The 17574-nt window shown below is 37.0% G+C and overlaps 1 protein-coding gene across 1 annotated transcript in view; it reads right to left on the minus strand.

Annotated features, from left to right (window-relative positions):
• The window catches only part of SLC12A2 (solute carrier family 12 member 2), a 65350-nt gene that overhangs the window by 33571 nt on the left and 14205 nt on the right, over positions 1-17574 (minus strand). Inside the window, exons 2-9 of the mRNA XM_082075234.1 lie at positions 10850-10969; positions 8857-8932; positions 8174-8269; positions 6158-6297; positions 5062-5172; positions 1176-1284; positions 627-754; positions 455-539 (exon numbers count right to left, since the gene is read on the minus strand). Of these exons, the coding sequence (XP_081931360.1) occupies positions 455-539; positions 627-754; positions 1176-1284; positions 5062-5172; positions 6158-6297; positions 8174-8269; positions 8857-8932; positions 10850-10969 (865 nt within the window). The remainder of the gene's footprint in view (positions 1-454; positions 540-626; positions 755-1175; positions 1285-5061; positions 5173-6157; positions 6298-8173; positions 8270-8856; positions 8933-10849; positions 10970-17574) is intronic.

Raw genomic sequence — 17574 nt, forward strand, 5'->3', positions numbered from 1 at the left:
CAGGGAAAGACTGTTCATGCATCCTCACCAAAGAGCTGTTTGATCACAATTCCCTTTAGATAAGTAGCTGACTATCATCCATCTTCAAACCAATATGGGTGTTTGTTCAGTGAGTATTTTCTGAAAACACACTTTACTAATCCAGGGATTATTTCACCACTAAATTGTAGATATTTTAAAATAAATAACTGCAATAAATGAGCATCCGTATTTAGTCTTTTGTCCTCCTTAGTCTCAAACAATCACTACTCTTAGAAAAATACCACTCCTTTCAGGAAACTATAAAAATCAGCTGAAAATTGAACCTCCAACAATTAGAAATGTCTGGCTATTACTTTCCCATGCATGAAAGTCAATTACATAATGACTTTACATAATGAATTGCATAAACCATACCAAAATACACCCTCAGAATGAATGTAAAAGGATAAAATTAAAAATATTATCTATTTACCTACAGATACTGCAATTCCTACGTAAACCAATGTAGTAATTAAGATGGCCAACAGTGTTCCTTTTGGTATGGCTGACTGAGGATCCTGAAAGAAAAATGTCAGCAGACAGTGATGACAGAGATAAATGTACGCTCAGTGTTTGTGAACAATATTTGTACGTTCACTACTCACCGCAAGATCACCTGAGATATTTGCACCAGCAAGTATGCCAGTTGCAGCAGGGAAGAAAATAGCAAATACAGAAAAGAAAGTTTCTCCGTCTCGGAAATCTGGTCCAAAATTCTCTGTAAATATTTCAGCTGTAGAAAAAGATTTAAGTCTGTCAATATTCATATAGTATTAGCCAGCATTAGCTCCATGAAAAAGCTGAAACTCACAGCTGTATGACCTTAAAATTAAGGGTGGAACATCTAAGTCCTAATGCATCACTCTGACTCAAATAAAATTCAGAGTAAACTTAGATAGCCTTTAAAAACAGAAAAAGTACTTACAGTATCATGCAACTTTTAAAAAATTTAATATAATTGATATTAAGTACGCAAGACCAAGTTCTGGCCCCATAACTCTAAGGAACAAAACTGCAGAAGTCAAAAAGAATAAGGAAACTGAATCTTTATAGTTAAATAGGACTATAAGCTATTTTAGAAGTTTAACTTAACTATGACAGCATGTGCCCTCTTTGCAAAGATATTGTTTACAATACTAGCTGTTCCAACATACCTTTATAGCCAAAGAAACCCTTAGGCTTCTTGTTATCCAAAGGAATAAACGTTCCTATGACAAAGTCTCCAATAGCAAGTATGAGGATCACCAGTAAGACTATCTGTGCCTGAAACACACAATGATTGCAGTCAGACAGAAGAACTTGTTCCTTTCCACAGTTTCAAGCTCCAAGGTGGTGTTCTAAAATGCAAATATTTACTCGACTCCGAGTTCAGCTTAGTCTTCTCAGTTTGTTTTCCACAAATAAATAAGGCAAGCAACACATACCAGGATTTTTTAATAAACTAAGACTAATTTGTAAGTTTAATGCCCATTCAAAAGAGAATTTGTTATTACTCAAAGTTATACTTCTAAAGAAAAAATACTTAGAATTATTTTCACTATAAGCCTTCCAGAAGGAATGCATTTGAGTAGACTTGAGAAAATTCACAAAAAAAAGAGCTAAACATACACAAATCCTAGGAGTATTGCCTTATTAACCACATTCATAATACTTTGCCTTATACTTTAGGATGCAATATTTATTTTACTAAGAGTTTTATTAACTCACAAATCAAACAGCTTTTATTTGCTATTTTATGCAATGGACTAGATTAATTTGTTACATTCTCATGTTCTCAAACCTTTATTTATGAAATCAAACTGCAGACTACCACAATTATGTGTTACTTTCTAGTTTTGTTGAGACATTTTCATTAAAACAAATTCTTTGCCACTGTTCAATAAAACCATTACAAACCTTACACTTGGAACAAGATGCACTTTTAACCAACCAATGCCTCTAAAGTGTGAGTACAGATAAATCTAGGCATTGAAGAGATGTTCAGATTTTACATTGAAGTAAGCAACCACACTGGCCTATTATCTTCTGTGTTATTTGATTCCTTTTAAAGGCATATGCCAGTGTCTTAGGAGAAGCTATCTGTAGTTAAACTTCTTTTTCCAGGCCTAGGATCAGAACTTAATACACAATAGCACAGTGGCATTGCTGATTATCACAAAAAGTTTTCAGTTCAGACAGTCTCACAAGAAAACAGGATAGCAAAGCAATAAATGAAGGATAAGAGCCAAGAGCAGAGTCAGTAGACCACCTGAAGAAACCAGTTTGTGCAGTCTAGCTAGATGTCTCCTTTGCCAAGCCTTGTAAATAGGTGAGAGGTGTAGGCAGTGCAGCTGGGTCCTCACGAGTCTTCAGTAAGCCTAGAGAATTCAACATCAAGTTGCCACAGAGCAACAAGTGGATTTATCCCGTAACAAACCTAGGCTTCTCCCTGAATCTAAGAGCACTTTCTGAATATCTTCCTTATATTCAAAAGTATCAAAGAAAGAATGGGCTTTTAAGACTTCAACATGAGGAGCTGAATGGTAAGAGATCACAGACTCTGAAAAGATATTTTTAAGCAGGCTTTCCTAAGATCCAGGTCCTTCTTAGCTTCTAGATCTACTTAAAAGGCATTATTATAGATTCCTCACATCCCATTTTTCAAGACATTCTCCAAGTCATGAAGAAGGCTTACAAGAACATCATAGATACTTTAATCAAGAGGGAAGTACTAGTGTTTTGCTAGGCTAAGTTGTATATTAACCCACATGAAGTGCTTGTCTGAGAGGTTCAGCTGCTTATCATCACTCCTACTTGCCCCGTTCCATGATTCAGAAACAAAGCCAACAAGCCTTGTTTTTTGCATTAAGCACAGGATTTTTGAAAGCTGACTATTCCCTAATAAAGATGACACTACAGTGATACCATAGGTCAGGTTTGATATAGAAACATTAAACAACAGTGATATTTCTATGCAAGCTAATGTTATAGAATTGTTCATGCTACCAAGCAAAAGCAAGATACTTCTTGTGACTTCAAGTGACAGTAGCCAGAGGGTTAATAACAACTAATTAATTCAAAGGAAAAAGTAAACTGTTGAGATTAAGGAGGACAGTACTGTTTGACGTCAGGTGCACTAAGATATTACAAACTGAAGTTACAGACAGTGAAGGACTACTGAGAAAGGTCAACAATTTTTACAGAAGCATGCTGTTCGATTTAAAAATACATGCCTAAGTCAATTTCTTCAGATGTTTTTTCTGGTAGGTCCAAGTATTGCACTTAAACTTCACTTTTTATATGATACCTATCTCTCTAAGGCTGGAAGCAACAATGAGAAAAAAATCCTCTCTCATTTCAGTTATGAATACCATCATAATTTTGATGCAGGAGCATAAGAAACTTATAACAATTACGTGAAGATGCTCTTCAAGTTGCCTCTCACTGCAAAATACAGGAATTATTGTGAACCAAGTATCAAATGCGAAAGGAGACCAAGGAAGCCTCTTCTCTATTTTTGATCACACTGTGGATGCCCACTACATGCAGAAAACAGTGAGCAAGTGACACTACCTAGTAATGCAGAGCAGAAAACTAATAAGGCAATGTCTGTATTAAGGTATATTAGGATCTGTACATGTTTGTTTCCACAATCACAGTGTACGAGGTTCAACAAGGCCAAGTGCCAGGTCCTGCACTTGGGTCACAACAACCCCAGGCAGCACTACAGGCTCAGGGAAGAGTGGCTGCAAAGCTGCCTGGCAGAGAGGGATCTGGGGGTGTTGATTGACAGCCAGCTGAACATGACCCAGCAGTGTGCCCAGGTGGCCAAAAAGGCCAACAGCATCCTGGCTTGTACCAGAAATAGTGTGGCCAGCAGGACTAGAGAAGTGATCGTGCCACTGTACTCGGCACTGGTGAGGTCCCACCTTGAATCCTGTGTTCAGTTTTGGGCCCCTCATTGGACACTGAAGTACTAGAGAGAGTGTAGAGGAGGGCGATGAAGCTGGTGGTGGGTCTGAAGCACCAGTCTGATGAGGAGCAGCTGAGGGAACCGGGGCTGCTTAGTCTGGAGAAAAGGAGGCTGAGGGGAGACCTTATCACTGTCTAAAACTACCTGAAAGGAGGTTGTAGCACGGAGGGTGTTGGTCTCTTCTCCCAAGTAGCAAGTGATAGGACAAGAGGAAATGGCCACAAGTTGCACCAGGGAAGGTTTAGATTGGGTATTAGGAAAAACTTCTTCACTGAAAGGGTTGTCAGGCATTGGAACAGGCTGCCCAGGGAAGTGGTGGAGTCACCATCCCTGGAGGTGTCTAAAAGGCATCTAGACAACGTTCTTAGGGACATGGTTTAGTGCTAGAGTTAGCTTATGTTTGGGCTCTATGATCCTCAGTGCCTCTTCCAACTGAAATGATTCTATGATTCTGTTCTATTCTATGATCTAAGCCTGCACAGCCACAAGAAGATGAGGAAAGCAGGTGCTGCCTCCTGCACATTCATCACCACCAATGTTCACAACCCTCTGCCGTGCTGTGCCAAGTGTCTGCCTCACATGTCTGGCTGTTTCCAAGTGTAAACAAAACCAGAAGAGAGCAGAAGGGAAGGTAAGAATACTTGAGTAAGCAAAAAGTACAGAACTTCAGATTTGCTTTGGCTCCAGGCCTCCATTTTCCATGCAAAGAGCTCATTCGAAGTTCCCAGTGAGGGAAAACTGTCATGCTAACCTTTTCTTGTTATGCTGTAATTGCCAGGAAGGGGCTAATATCATTAATGAACTTGACAGTGCCATTAAGAGTAAATTATGCTGCTTTTTAGGTTCTCATCAATGCTTAAGCTCCCAGCAGAGCAAAGCGGCCTAAGGTCTGAAATGCTGTCCAGACCTGCAGATCCTAGAGCTAGACAGAGATTTACTGCAAAAACTGCCCACTGATTGACTTCTAACATACCATGCATGCAATACAGAGTACACTAAATATATTAAAAATAAATCAAACAGCTGAAGTAGAAAAAGGAATCAAAATTATGAAGTAGATAATAAAAACAAAGGTAATGGTTCCTTACTTTGGCTTCCCATTCCATTCCAGCAACGGAAATACCCAGTAATATAACCACTGTGATAGCCCCTATGATTCTGATATCATTCATTTCATCAATCATCAGCGTTCCATTTTCCTAACAAAACAAACAAAAAAATACAATCATACACTTTATCAAGCACTTATCTTCCCTACTGCATTTTACTGACGGTAATTTATTAGTAGAGTTAACCTCTATACCACAGATTTACTAATTTTAAATTCCCTGTAAGGACACATGTACTTTGTTTTTTGCCCAGTTTCAAATCATGCATTCCATGTCTTTGAACTGGTCAGGGCAACCCCTGATATCACTACAGTCTGGGGGATGAAGGGATTGAGAGAAGCCTTGTTGAGAAGGACTTGGCAATGCTGGTGGACGAAAAGCTGGATGTGACCTGACAATGTGCACTTGCAGCCTGGAAGACCAAATGTATCAAAAGGAGCATGGCCAGCAGGTTAAGGCATGTGATTCTGCCCCTCTGTTCCCCTCTGGTGAGACCCCACCTGGAGTCTTGTGTCCAGCTCTGGAGCCCTCAGTACAGGAAAGACATGGACCTGCTGGAGAGGGTCCAGGGGAGCCCACCAAGATAATCAAAGGGCTGGGACACCTCTGCTGTGAGAACAGTCTGAGGGAGTTGGGGTTGTTCAGCCTGGACAAGAGAAGGCTCCAGGGACACCTTATTGCAGCTTTTCAGTACGTAAAGGGAGCTTGTAAGAAAGATAGGGACAGACTTTTTACCCTACAGTGTGTAGTGATAGGATAAGGGGTAATGGTTCTAAACTGAAAGGGGTAGATTCAGGCTAGATATAAGGAGGAAATTTTTTATTATGAGGGTGGTGAAATACTGCAACAGGTTGTCCAAAGAAGTGGCAGATGCCCCACCTCTGGAAACATTCAAAGTCACATTAGACAGGGCTTTGCACAACCTGATCTAGTTGAAGATGTCCCTGCTCATTGCAGAGGGTGGACTAGGTGACATTTAAAGGTCTTTTCCAACCCAAAACATTTTATGATTAGATGACAGCTCCAATATGCATAAAGGAAAATGTAATGAGTATGACCCCTATCATCCATGTACCTTGAGCAGCTCCACAACTGTCTCTGCAAAGCCAACAACATACATTGCTACTGCAACAGCATTGGCAAATGCAAAAATCAGACCTATAGCACCACCAAACTCTGGCCCTAGGCTTCTGGAAATTAAGTAATATGCTCCTCCTGAAACATAAAAAGACAAAAAATCACTACATGAAAGACCCTAAAAATAAACAGTCATCAGCAATTTAAAGCTTACATGAACAAGATGCAATTTATTCTTCCATCTTCTCTGTTGTGTTAGAAAATAACCCAAAACTCAATATTTAAGGAACAAGCACACTGATATTTCAGTGACACATTTCAAGTTTTTATGAAAACATACTAGTTGAAAATAATTGCCTGACTCATGCAACACATTAGACTATTCAGCTATGCATCCAGCTCTATGGTTAAAAAACAAATTATAAGCCAGAAGCAATAGTAGTACTGGGGTTTTTATTTCAAATTCAAAGCATTTAATCTTAGTTCTACTACTACACATTTTCATTAGCTATAACTCAAGAAACTGCAAAGTAGATTGCAGGTCTACCAACCCAGGTTCCAAACCTCAGCAATCTGTTCCTTAAAGCTCTGTTGTTAAGGGAATTTTCTGCCCTCCAATGGGACTCAAACAATCACACAGCCACTTCACAGTGTGCTTTAAAAAGATAGGCTCAATTTCAAAGTAATTTCAATTTGAAATTGGGTCCAATTTTTTGAAACACCCTGTATTTTTCTTTGTATTTCTGAGATCGAGGAATACACTATCTCAAGTTCCACATGTCACAAATGAAACACTGAGTATCTACAGCAATAAAGAATAAAATATTTTAAAAGTGTAGCAAAGGCACATTCCCCCAATTTAAGGCTAAGCTCTCCAGAAGCAAAAATATCCTACAGCTCCAGCCTAAAGCAATTGAGTGTACACTACAAATTTGCAACAGGAAATCCTTAACTTCACTGCATTACAGCTCTTGTACTAAACTTATGTAGGTACCCAGCTTTGACATACTTTGCAAATCAGAATGTTAACATAAGAAAAATATTACTGTAAGATTTTCAGAGGAACACCTGTGATTTTACAGTTCTTCCCATTTAGCACTTCAAATTTTCTAATGAAGTATTATTTTGCAACAGTGACCCTAAAAAAAATGGCTCTCATAAGAACAGAAAAATCTGGTATGTATAATGCAGCCTGAAAAAAGAAAGGGCATTTATTTAGAAACTATGCTTGACATAACGCTAAGCTTCCTAGATGACCCTGTTGGGTCTGTTCACTTTGTGATAATAAGGTTTTTCCTCTTCATTCTTAAGATAATTTTATAAGCTTTTATTTTAATTCCACCACATTTTCTAGTAGTAGCAGTCTTGTTGTGAAGCAGCTTGAGCACGTCAAAGGCTTCAACCACTTAAAAACTATTTTGTAAGAATTGCTGACAAGAGCATGCAAACCATGAAAGAGAATGAAAACCATCACTCTTAAGAAAGCTAGAGATAAGGGTTTGGAGAATTTCTTTAATGTGTAGAAAAATCATGATAGAACAACAGCAGATCCTTTCGTATGCTCTCATGTATACATATAGCTTGTCCTTTCATAGGATGTATTTAGTAAGTTTTATTTCAGGATATGAATACATACAAGCACAAATGCACACTCTTGACCAACAGTGTAAATGCAGAATAATATTAATACCCTATTCATTCCTGGATACATGTTTCTTGAAATATCCGTATTCCAAAAATTAAGAACAGATAATGTTTTTCCACAAAGGAAAAGCCATTAGTAAAATCAAATTAGTAGGCTAATTACTGACTTTTACTTAATTACACAACTGCTTAATCAAATACAGTACATAAGGAAGACTCTGCTCCTCAGAAAACTAACTCTTCCATACATTTAATCCATATTGCTTTTTCCCTGATGCTGAAAGGATGAAAAATAAATTAGAAGTTCCATCCTCAAGGTGTACATTTCAGAGTGATGAAAGATTTAAAAGTTTTATGAAAGTAGATTTACCTCCTCTTACAAAGCCATTTGTGGCTATTGCTGAAGTAGACAGTCCCGTAATGCTTGTCACAACAGTGGCCATTCCAATCACCAACACAGACAGACCTTTTGGAAAAAGGAGAAAAAAAGTCTAAATACAGCAGTATTAAAACTTACAAATCTTCAACTTAACTTGGTTTAAAGAATTAGTCTTGCAAATATAACACAAATTTACTGTTTGTGGTCCTGCAGATTCAAGCAAAAGGCTTCTTCACTCCCTTTTACTACAGAGAAGTTTCCAGGATACAAACAGAACTGGATAAATGTTCTCTTTAATCAGCAAGGTAAAAGCTGTATCCTGGAGTTTCAAGGAAACACTCATGTTTTCAGGTGAGATGTTTTCTGCAGTCCAACACCAGGAGAAGTCTTTGAAGAAAATTGTTCATATACTAATAACCACAGATCAAAAGTTTCTCTCTACAATTCACTAAAGACTTGCAAATGACAATTTTAACTTGCATACCTTATAGCTAAATGAGACAGTTTAAGTAACTTCATACTGCTTGATGTTTTGATAAAGGTAAATCACCTTAACAACTGGCAATATTAAGGTCATTTTCTACTCTTCTTTGAAGTGTAAGCTCAGCACTAATACCTCTTTTGGATCAGATTTAAAAGTTGCTAAAATAAAAATATAGCATTTGTACACATACCTATCCCAGCTTGTCCTACAATCCATGATAGTCTGATGAAGAGCATCACCCCCCAAATATTTAACATACATCGTACCTAAAACAGAAATTTTACATAGGTTAGGTCTTATATCAGCTGTCATTTCCACTAATTCTTCATTTTAGCTTTTAATGTTGAAATTATCTTGCAGTCTTTCCCCACCAACTTTCAAATTATTTCACAATATCAGATTTTTTTTTAATTAGACAAGTTTAGGTTTGATTAAAAAAAAACAAAAGGAACCTGAAGATGATTAAAAAGTTACTACCTTGAACATAAATTAAGTTACAGTACTTCAATATCTGATGCTTGTAGTATGTCTTGACCAAACAGTAAAAATAATTTAGATCCCAGCTTTCAGGATCCAAAATTCATGCTATAGAATACATGACTACGTATAAGATTGTGAGGTCTAAAACCCCAGTTCAGATCTCCCACAAATCTCCCCCAAAAAATGCACTAAAGCAATACTCAATCAAATAATTTATTCTTTTTTAAAAAATAACCCCCACAACTTCCCAGTACAAGAAATTTTGTATCTTACAACATACCTGAACACTAATAGGATGTGGGGTATTCATTTTTTTATCCTGTTTTTTAAACTCTTATCCTCACTAAAATAGAGTCTGCAACGTACAGAATTTAGACAGAAGACTAATAGCAAGTCCTAGGTCACTCTCTTACCTAAAAAGTGTGATATCAGTCCTACAGGAAGCTTAGCCGGTTATTAGGATTAGAAGGGAGACAAGGACCCCTCCAAACCACAAAAGTAAAAAGTTTTCAGAGATTTAAAGTCTTTTGCAAAATGTAAATCGCTCAGGTGGCTTATGCCTGCTAGTAAATACTAATTGCAACTTTGAAAAAACTGAAAAGGAGATCATCCTCCTTGAAACTTTTCAATAGACTTTGGAAGAAAATGGTCAGCTACATTTACTCTCTGACTCCTTAATACTTTGAATTTCTCCAAACTCAAATTCTGTATTGGACAACTTCTGTAAGCAACAATTCTAAATCGGTTTCATACCTGCTTTAAAATGAAAAAACTGTTCTCTGTTGGGGTACATAACAGAAATCCACAATACCTGTTTGATAGGTACCACAGGTACTCTCAATCTCCTAGAATATGGCTACTTCAGGACTTGTCAGGTAGTTGCTAATGCACAGTGGAAGCTTGCTGAACTGAAGTTAGGTATTCCTAATGTTCAAGTTCAGCATGTTTTAATCGACTGTTGCATTTGCAGTCACCACTATAAACTCTTATAGCTTTTAAGTATGTATTAATCATGGTTTCTCTTTGTGAAAATATTAAAAATAAGTTAATACATTCTAGTAATGAAATCCCTCATGTGACCCTTAATTTTTCACTACTCAAAACGGGAACAGACTCAAGTTTTTTCCATCATGACCATATTGTATTTAGTGTTAAGGATTTCATAGCTTAGGAGAAGATTTTTTTTTTGTCAAAGGTTCATCAAGACTTAAATACTTAATCCTGGTCAATGTTTACCATATACTGGTAGGTACTCTCATCATCACAGTATTTTTTGGTCCTCTAAAAATAAGTAAATAAAAATCAGATGTCTAACGCTTCAGCCCTAAACTTTACAGATCCAAAGTAAACACACATTGAGTGTATTCTCTCCGTTCGTATTTGTATTTGTCACTGGAGATTCATACATAGTTTCTCTACTACATATGAATACTTATGTTATCTTTTTATTTCTTGGAAATTATGCAACTTCAAAACTGCAAAACCTGTGCTAAGAAGCCATGATCCCTTCAAAAGCTGAAGTCCTGAAGTATTTACTTAAAATTCAGTACCAGTAACAGCAACCCTTCCTAAAATTATGGTATTTTTCACATCTATCATACGTATAATCTTTTATTTATACAGTGCTATCACAACCCCTCTCATAAAAGGTTATTAGAAGGATCATATCTGCAAGAAACTGAAGTACAATACACTAAACTTACCAATACACCTTTTATCCAGCCAAACTTAACCACCCCTTTGCTGTCAGGAGTATAAGTGGCTGCTGCTTCCCCAGCTGGTGTGCCTTCCTCACCATTTGCATATCCATCTTCAAAGGGCTCCTAGGAAAAAATACAAAAAGAAAAGTTTATCTTTTATGTCATTAACAGGGAGAGCATTTGATACTCGCATTGTAAAAAAAAAACCCTGACTACTTGCACAAACTGAAAAATAAAAGAATGACAGAGCAAAAGTTTTAGCTTTTCTTTCATGTTCCTTGCATGAGGCATGTCTCACAGATTTCAAGGAATATAAAACAAACTTACACAGACAACTTAGGTATTCTGCTTCAATTAGAGCAAACAGTTAGCAGTCAAGAGAAATATTTTTAAGAATCAGCTCTGCAGGCCTAAGAAACAAACACCTGGTCTTTTAGAAAAAAAGTTACAAGATTTCAAATGCAGCAACTTCCACAGCACAAAAAGTTTTACTTCTTAATCTGAAAGTTCTACCACAAGGTACTGGTCTCTTCTATACCATTTCATGTACTTCAGACTTAGCTGTCACTTGACCAGTTTTTCAGGAAATAAATAATTCACTTCCCTGCAAACTATTCCACTATTGATTGTAAGGTGATACTTCTAAAATGGAGGGTGGGAGAGAGGCATTTCAAGCAGGAGGCAAGAGAAGTCTTTCTCAAACACTTTTCCCTGTTTAAAAGGGAAGGATGACAGATGCAGAAAACATCAGTCCCATGGACAAAGACCAACTTGTGGCTTTTCCTTACAATTCAACTCTCAGCCTTACAATGCAAAGACCTTAATTGTCTGATATATATTAAAAATATATGTGTATAATACACATACTTGTTGCATGCTTGCTTTTCAAGAGGCAGTTTTGTTTTGCCAAGACAGCCAAACACTTAAATGTTTAAACTCAACTTAAATATTTCCTACAGTTGCTGTAAGAAATCTGCAGAAAGCACTCCTAACAAACTAAGTTATCCAAGGCAACAAGTATAAAGCATGAATATACTAGAAAGAGCCTGAATACCATTCAGAGAACACTATTCAACACACCAGCTCAAGCAGTATTTGTGAAGCAGCCTGCATCCCAGAGGGCTTAGAAAACAGTTAAGCAATTAGAGGTTCAATCCCAATGAGGCAAAGGCCAAAACACCCATTTTTTAAATAAGACACGAAACAGACTGGACCCAAATTATTCCTTCAAGAAGTATGTTTTGTGTTGTAGGGACACACTATGAAAGTTAAATGTGAGATACTTTATTAAATTCCTCCTCCTTCTGATACATTAAAACCAAATATACCACCAACACAGAGTCCAGAGAAAATATTTTTAGAACTGTCACTTATTAAGGGTATTATCCATATCCCCTTACAATCAGTAGTAAGGAAACAGAACAAACAGGAAAAAAAAAAAAAAAAGTCAACCTTATCCAAAGGTCATTAGCACAGACTCACATCAGTATTTCTCTCACTGACTCTGTATTATGAAACGATCATAAAAACGGTATATCTGCAACACATCTGGAGATCCTGTATGGCATAAGCTTTCTACCTCAAGGCAGAAGCACAATCAGTTTGCACATCATTACCTTTAACAAACAGGTATCTTAAATGGTACATTTTATTGTCTACAGAAGGGACTAAAAAGTACAGATATATATGTACATATTTTTATATGTATGTGTGCATATATACGTAATGTATGTTACACATGATACAGACAGAGGACAACAATAAACCTAACTAGGAATTACATGGTTTGCTGAACTGCAGCTCTTCTGGATAGACAAGAACTTAATGGCTGTAACTTCTTGGGCAATTTGTACCACCTTTGACCAGATGAATCTATTGAATTGCTGATTATTTGTAATCAGGCACTCAAACCAAATCAAGCAGTAGTGATGTTTGATCCATTTAGAATGACAAGAAAAACAGCAAGAACAAAAAAAGAGAATTATGATGCTGCTACATTTAAGATTTTATGTGGAATTAACTGTAGCATCTCTATACAAAAAAGAGAATAATTAACTAGCTTTCATTGCATACATACAGCTACATGCCACTCATTTGCTGAGCCTAGCTGACCTCCCTAAATCAGAACTGAGGTGATGGCAGGCCCTGTCATAGAATCATAGAATCACACATCCGGCTTCTTGCCCAACTTGGACACACCTGAAGATCACAACAGAAAAGAAAGAGCCTACATCCTGCTTGGTACCCTTGACTATTCATCCTTCAAATGACTTTCCTAGATATGCAGGAAGAAACCTCAAAACACTTTCAGGTTATTATATTAATGTCCCTCTCATTGGATTCTGCTGTTTCCAGCAGCACTTACTAGAAGTTTATCCCCAGTTCTCCCCCTACCCACCTTCTGAAGTGTGGAGGAAAAAAGAAAGAGAGATACATTAAAACAAAGGACAGGTTAATAAACATGTTCACAACCATGATAACAAAGCCTCTGATCAAGCATGCAACAGTGTAACTGTATATCATTATTCCTTCATATAAAACCCATTCCTGTTTCTCATAAAAAAAACCCACATCACATTATATATATCTGCAACAACCTCAATTTAAAGCATTGCATAAAGGGAGTCACATTTCTATTATCTAAGCAGGTTTATGTTTTGGCCTAGAAAGCTGCCAACATTTGATAACATCTGGTATTGCAAAAAGGCATGTCATGCCTCTAATAAGAAACAACAAAATTGTTATCTGAAAATACTGGTCAAGGAGGATTGACGAAGGGCTACAAGAAGCCTGTATCTGCATGTCCTAAAATATTGAAACATTATATGTGACTGAAGTAGTTAATGCTGTAATACCAAGTCACAACACTTTTTCTAAATAAGCTACAAGTTTGTTTACTGCACATTTAGGTTTTAAGAGAAGGTGGAGATTATATTTTATATATATATATATATATATATACACACACACTTACTTCTGCATATGACCATGACTGGCCAGGTATTGGTAAAATCTGCACACATGAACAAGTTGGCTTCCAGAGGTCACCACCAACCTCAACCATCATGTCATAGCTACACATTTTACTACAGTGCTCAAACAACCCCATAATTCAGCCTGTTTTATTCTGGGAAAGAGATAACGGCTCACAATTGGTATTTTGAGTTATCAGTTACCAAATCAGCTCCAAGATACACACACTATGAACACAAGAAAGTTTTGTTCTGTATGTCTTGTCTCTCCACACTATGCAATATTTCTTAGGAAAATATTTTGAAGCACATGCGAAATGTAATAACTGAAAGGTTACAGCTGGTTATCAGTGCTAGTGGGTGCCCAATAAAACACCAGTGAGAACAGATATTACAGAGTGTGGGCACAAAAGAATTCCACTACACAAGGCTCCAAGTTCAGTCCTTTAATGCAAGATTAAGAAAGCACCACTGTGGCCCCAGCTGTAAATAAAGCAGGCATAGTATTTTTCATGCTTGTGCTCATGACGAAACAATGCTTCTACTCAAGTAACATACTAAATGGAAAAAAATGCTCTAGTACTATTTTAGAACAGCAATACATGTAAGATAAGATCTTCATAAACAGTAAAAATCACTAACACACTGTGGATTTGGAGGGGGTGCAACAAAAGGGGAAAGATAAGGTTTTAGCATTTCGGATCAGAAATACTCTTATTAACACAACTTTTTAATGCAAATAACATTTTTTATCTAATTGGTATAAAGAACAGAGTTATGGTGCTCACTTGCACTTTTACATGTTGACAATTCTACCATATGCTGATAGGAGTTTAGCCAACAAACAGTTAAATTGTATTCCTACACAGAAATTTACATTGTTGTATCACAGTGTACTGAAAAGTACAGATAATATATTATTTCATCTCCAGTACTGGATCATAACAATAAGTTATTTGTGCCAATTGTGAATAGCCTCCACATTTATTAGAAGCGGATTAGTAATGAGAAAAACTTGTTAGCCAGAAGACATCCGAGATATTTTGCACATAGTTTGAAATACATTGGTGCATGGAAAAGGTTCTCATCAGTAAAAATTGCTGCTTAGTTTTACTGAGAGTTCTTCATAGGGGTTAATGTCGTGCAGCACATTTATTTGTGATGAACTTACCTAGATCCCATGTTAAAGGCGCCATACTTAGACTACGTTGAACTATATGAGGTGGTACCAGAATAAATGCACATTAACTCTTTTTTTTTTTTTTTCAAGTATCACAACATGGAAGACCCAAGTAAAGGACAGGACAACAAGCAAGCTTGTATCTAAGGGTACCCTATTCTTCTTGAGGCAGACCACTTTCTTTGCAATCTGCCTGATTTGGTATGTCCCAGGCAGTAACTAACTTCTTTAGCTAATCCTTCCTATTACCATTTCTCGTGTGCAAAGAGAGAAGGCCAAAGAAGCACCTGAGACTAGAACATTTAACTGCTCTTTTTTCATCTTTAAAGTTCGACCAGTTACAGATTCAGCACATGCCATATACTATGGGCCTCTCCTCCTGTGAATTACTCAGAAAAGCTTCACAAGAGTAGCTTTTTCTTGTCTTAGTAGGATACAGTACTGAAGCTGGTTTAAATAATTAATACTATCAAAATGTTAAAGAAAAGTGACTCGTCTTTTCAAGCTCCAGTATCTGCAAGGAAATATAAAAATGGTACCCCTCTACATTTAATCAAGAGAACAGCTGCTTACATTTCAAACTACTTTGAACTTACATATTCTGATACTGAGCACATGGTGCTCCCATCATTTAACATGCTTCCTATGCGACCAGCAGGCCAAGGGAGGTTATCTTTCCTCTCTACTCTGCCCTGGTGAGGCTTCATCCGGAGTACTGTGTCCAGTTCTGGGCTCCCCAGTTTAAGAAGGACAAGGAATTACTGGAGGGAGTTCAGTGGTGGGCTACAAAGATTATTGAGGGTCTGAAGCATCTTTCTTATGAGGAGACACAGAGAGCTGGGTCTGTTCAGCCTGAAGAAGAATAGGCTGAGAGGGGATCTCAATGTTTATAAGTATCTCAAGGGTCAATGTCAAAAGGATGGGACCAGACTCTTCCCAGTGGTGACCAACAATAGGATGGTCCAGGGACAAAAAGTCCTGTGATTAACACTTTATTCTCAGTTAGACATTCAAATTGCTTAATAAAGTATTTCAGTACCTAAATATGCAAGAAGAAAAATAACTTCTCACCAGTCTTTGACTTCAGCTGGTGACCATTGTTTGTAATCATTTTTTTCAAAATGGCTGAGGTACTGCTGTTAACTTTGCTCTGCAGACTAACAACAAACCACAGTGAGCTTTTAATACTAAGTTTAAAAATAATCTCTGCCAGGTCTGACAGTTTGAGTGTTTTCTGTAAGAGAAATAAACAGATATCAAAGGGAGTAAGTATTGTAAGTAATTACTTTTAAAACATCTTACTCCATATAACACTTTCTTAAGGAACAGCCAGTACTAGCAGGTACAGTATATTTTGTAAACTAGCAACACTAGCAATACTGTTGTTGACAAACAGCTATTTTCTTTTCTATACTGGTCTGTTTCCAAACGGCTAACCCTAAAGCTTTGTTAGATATCCTCATGGCTTTCATTTATGTCAAAATGAATTTACCTAAGCCTCCCTCCCATCAAAACCCTGGAACTATAGAGTAAATACCAATATCCTAACCTGCCTGGAACAGTTACTTCTTAAGAAAGGCTATTTGCTATTCAGACCTATCAAACCATGCAGAAGAATCTTGTTAGACCTAGGAAATGGAAACTAACACAACTGAAACTTAATGCCTATGCAAGCAAATTAATAAGGGAAAAAAACATACGCTGTCTACATCTCTCCCTGCTTTTGGAAAAAACTCTATTTCTGGCCTACTCTAAATACTTTCAGAAAATTGTCACCTTGTTACACAGTAACAGTTGAATAGGAAAGACTATAAACTCAGTAAAATAATTCCATAAAGAGTAAATTAAAAAACAAAACAGAAATTGTAGCACAACTGAACGTTAAATATTGCATGCAGTTAAATTTCTTCCTCACGACTCTTCTGTTGGGATAAGGACAATGATAGGGTCATCATGAGTTAGTGTGGAAACCAAGAACTAGTGTGCCCAGCTCTTGATTAATGCTTCCTAATAGCCCTCAACCTGATGAAAGAGCAGTGAAAGTAAAAATTTCTAAAAGAAGGTTATTACCTTCTACATGTTAACTGCATCACTAATTTACATCTTACTAACAGATGTAATAGTCTGAATCCTTTGCATTTGAAACAGGGTGACAGTCCAAGAGAACACAGTTACCCTTTTACTTAAATGTTGCCACAGACACCTAGAAGAGTTTACGAATTTCTGATAATTCATCAGTTACAAATAAACTCGTCAAATTAGCAAAAGAGATTCAGGTCTTCAGGTTTTTCAGGACTTAGATGGGAAGTCTGGGTGATTTGTATTGCTACCAGTGGGAAAAAACAGTCAGAAAGCACATGCAAAACAAAACATGGCAGAAGACATGTTCAAGACATCTCAGACAGCCTAAAAGCCTTCTTATAATTTTATTTAAAAAACAAACTCAAAAAAAAAAATCACACATTTTGGGGGAATATTGCTATTAACTGTGCAATGGCTAGGTGTTGATGGCAGTTTGGAAAATCCGGTAGTAATATTAAGTACTGTACTGTTTGCTTTTAAATCAGGAATATCTA

Source organism: Streptopelia decaocto (assembly GCF_964273445.1).
Source record: "Streptopelia decaocto genome assembly, chromosome: Z".
In the NCBI taxonomy this organism is placed as follows: Eukaryota; Metazoa; Chordata; class Aves; order Columbiformes; family Columbidae; genus Streptopelia; species Streptopelia decaocto.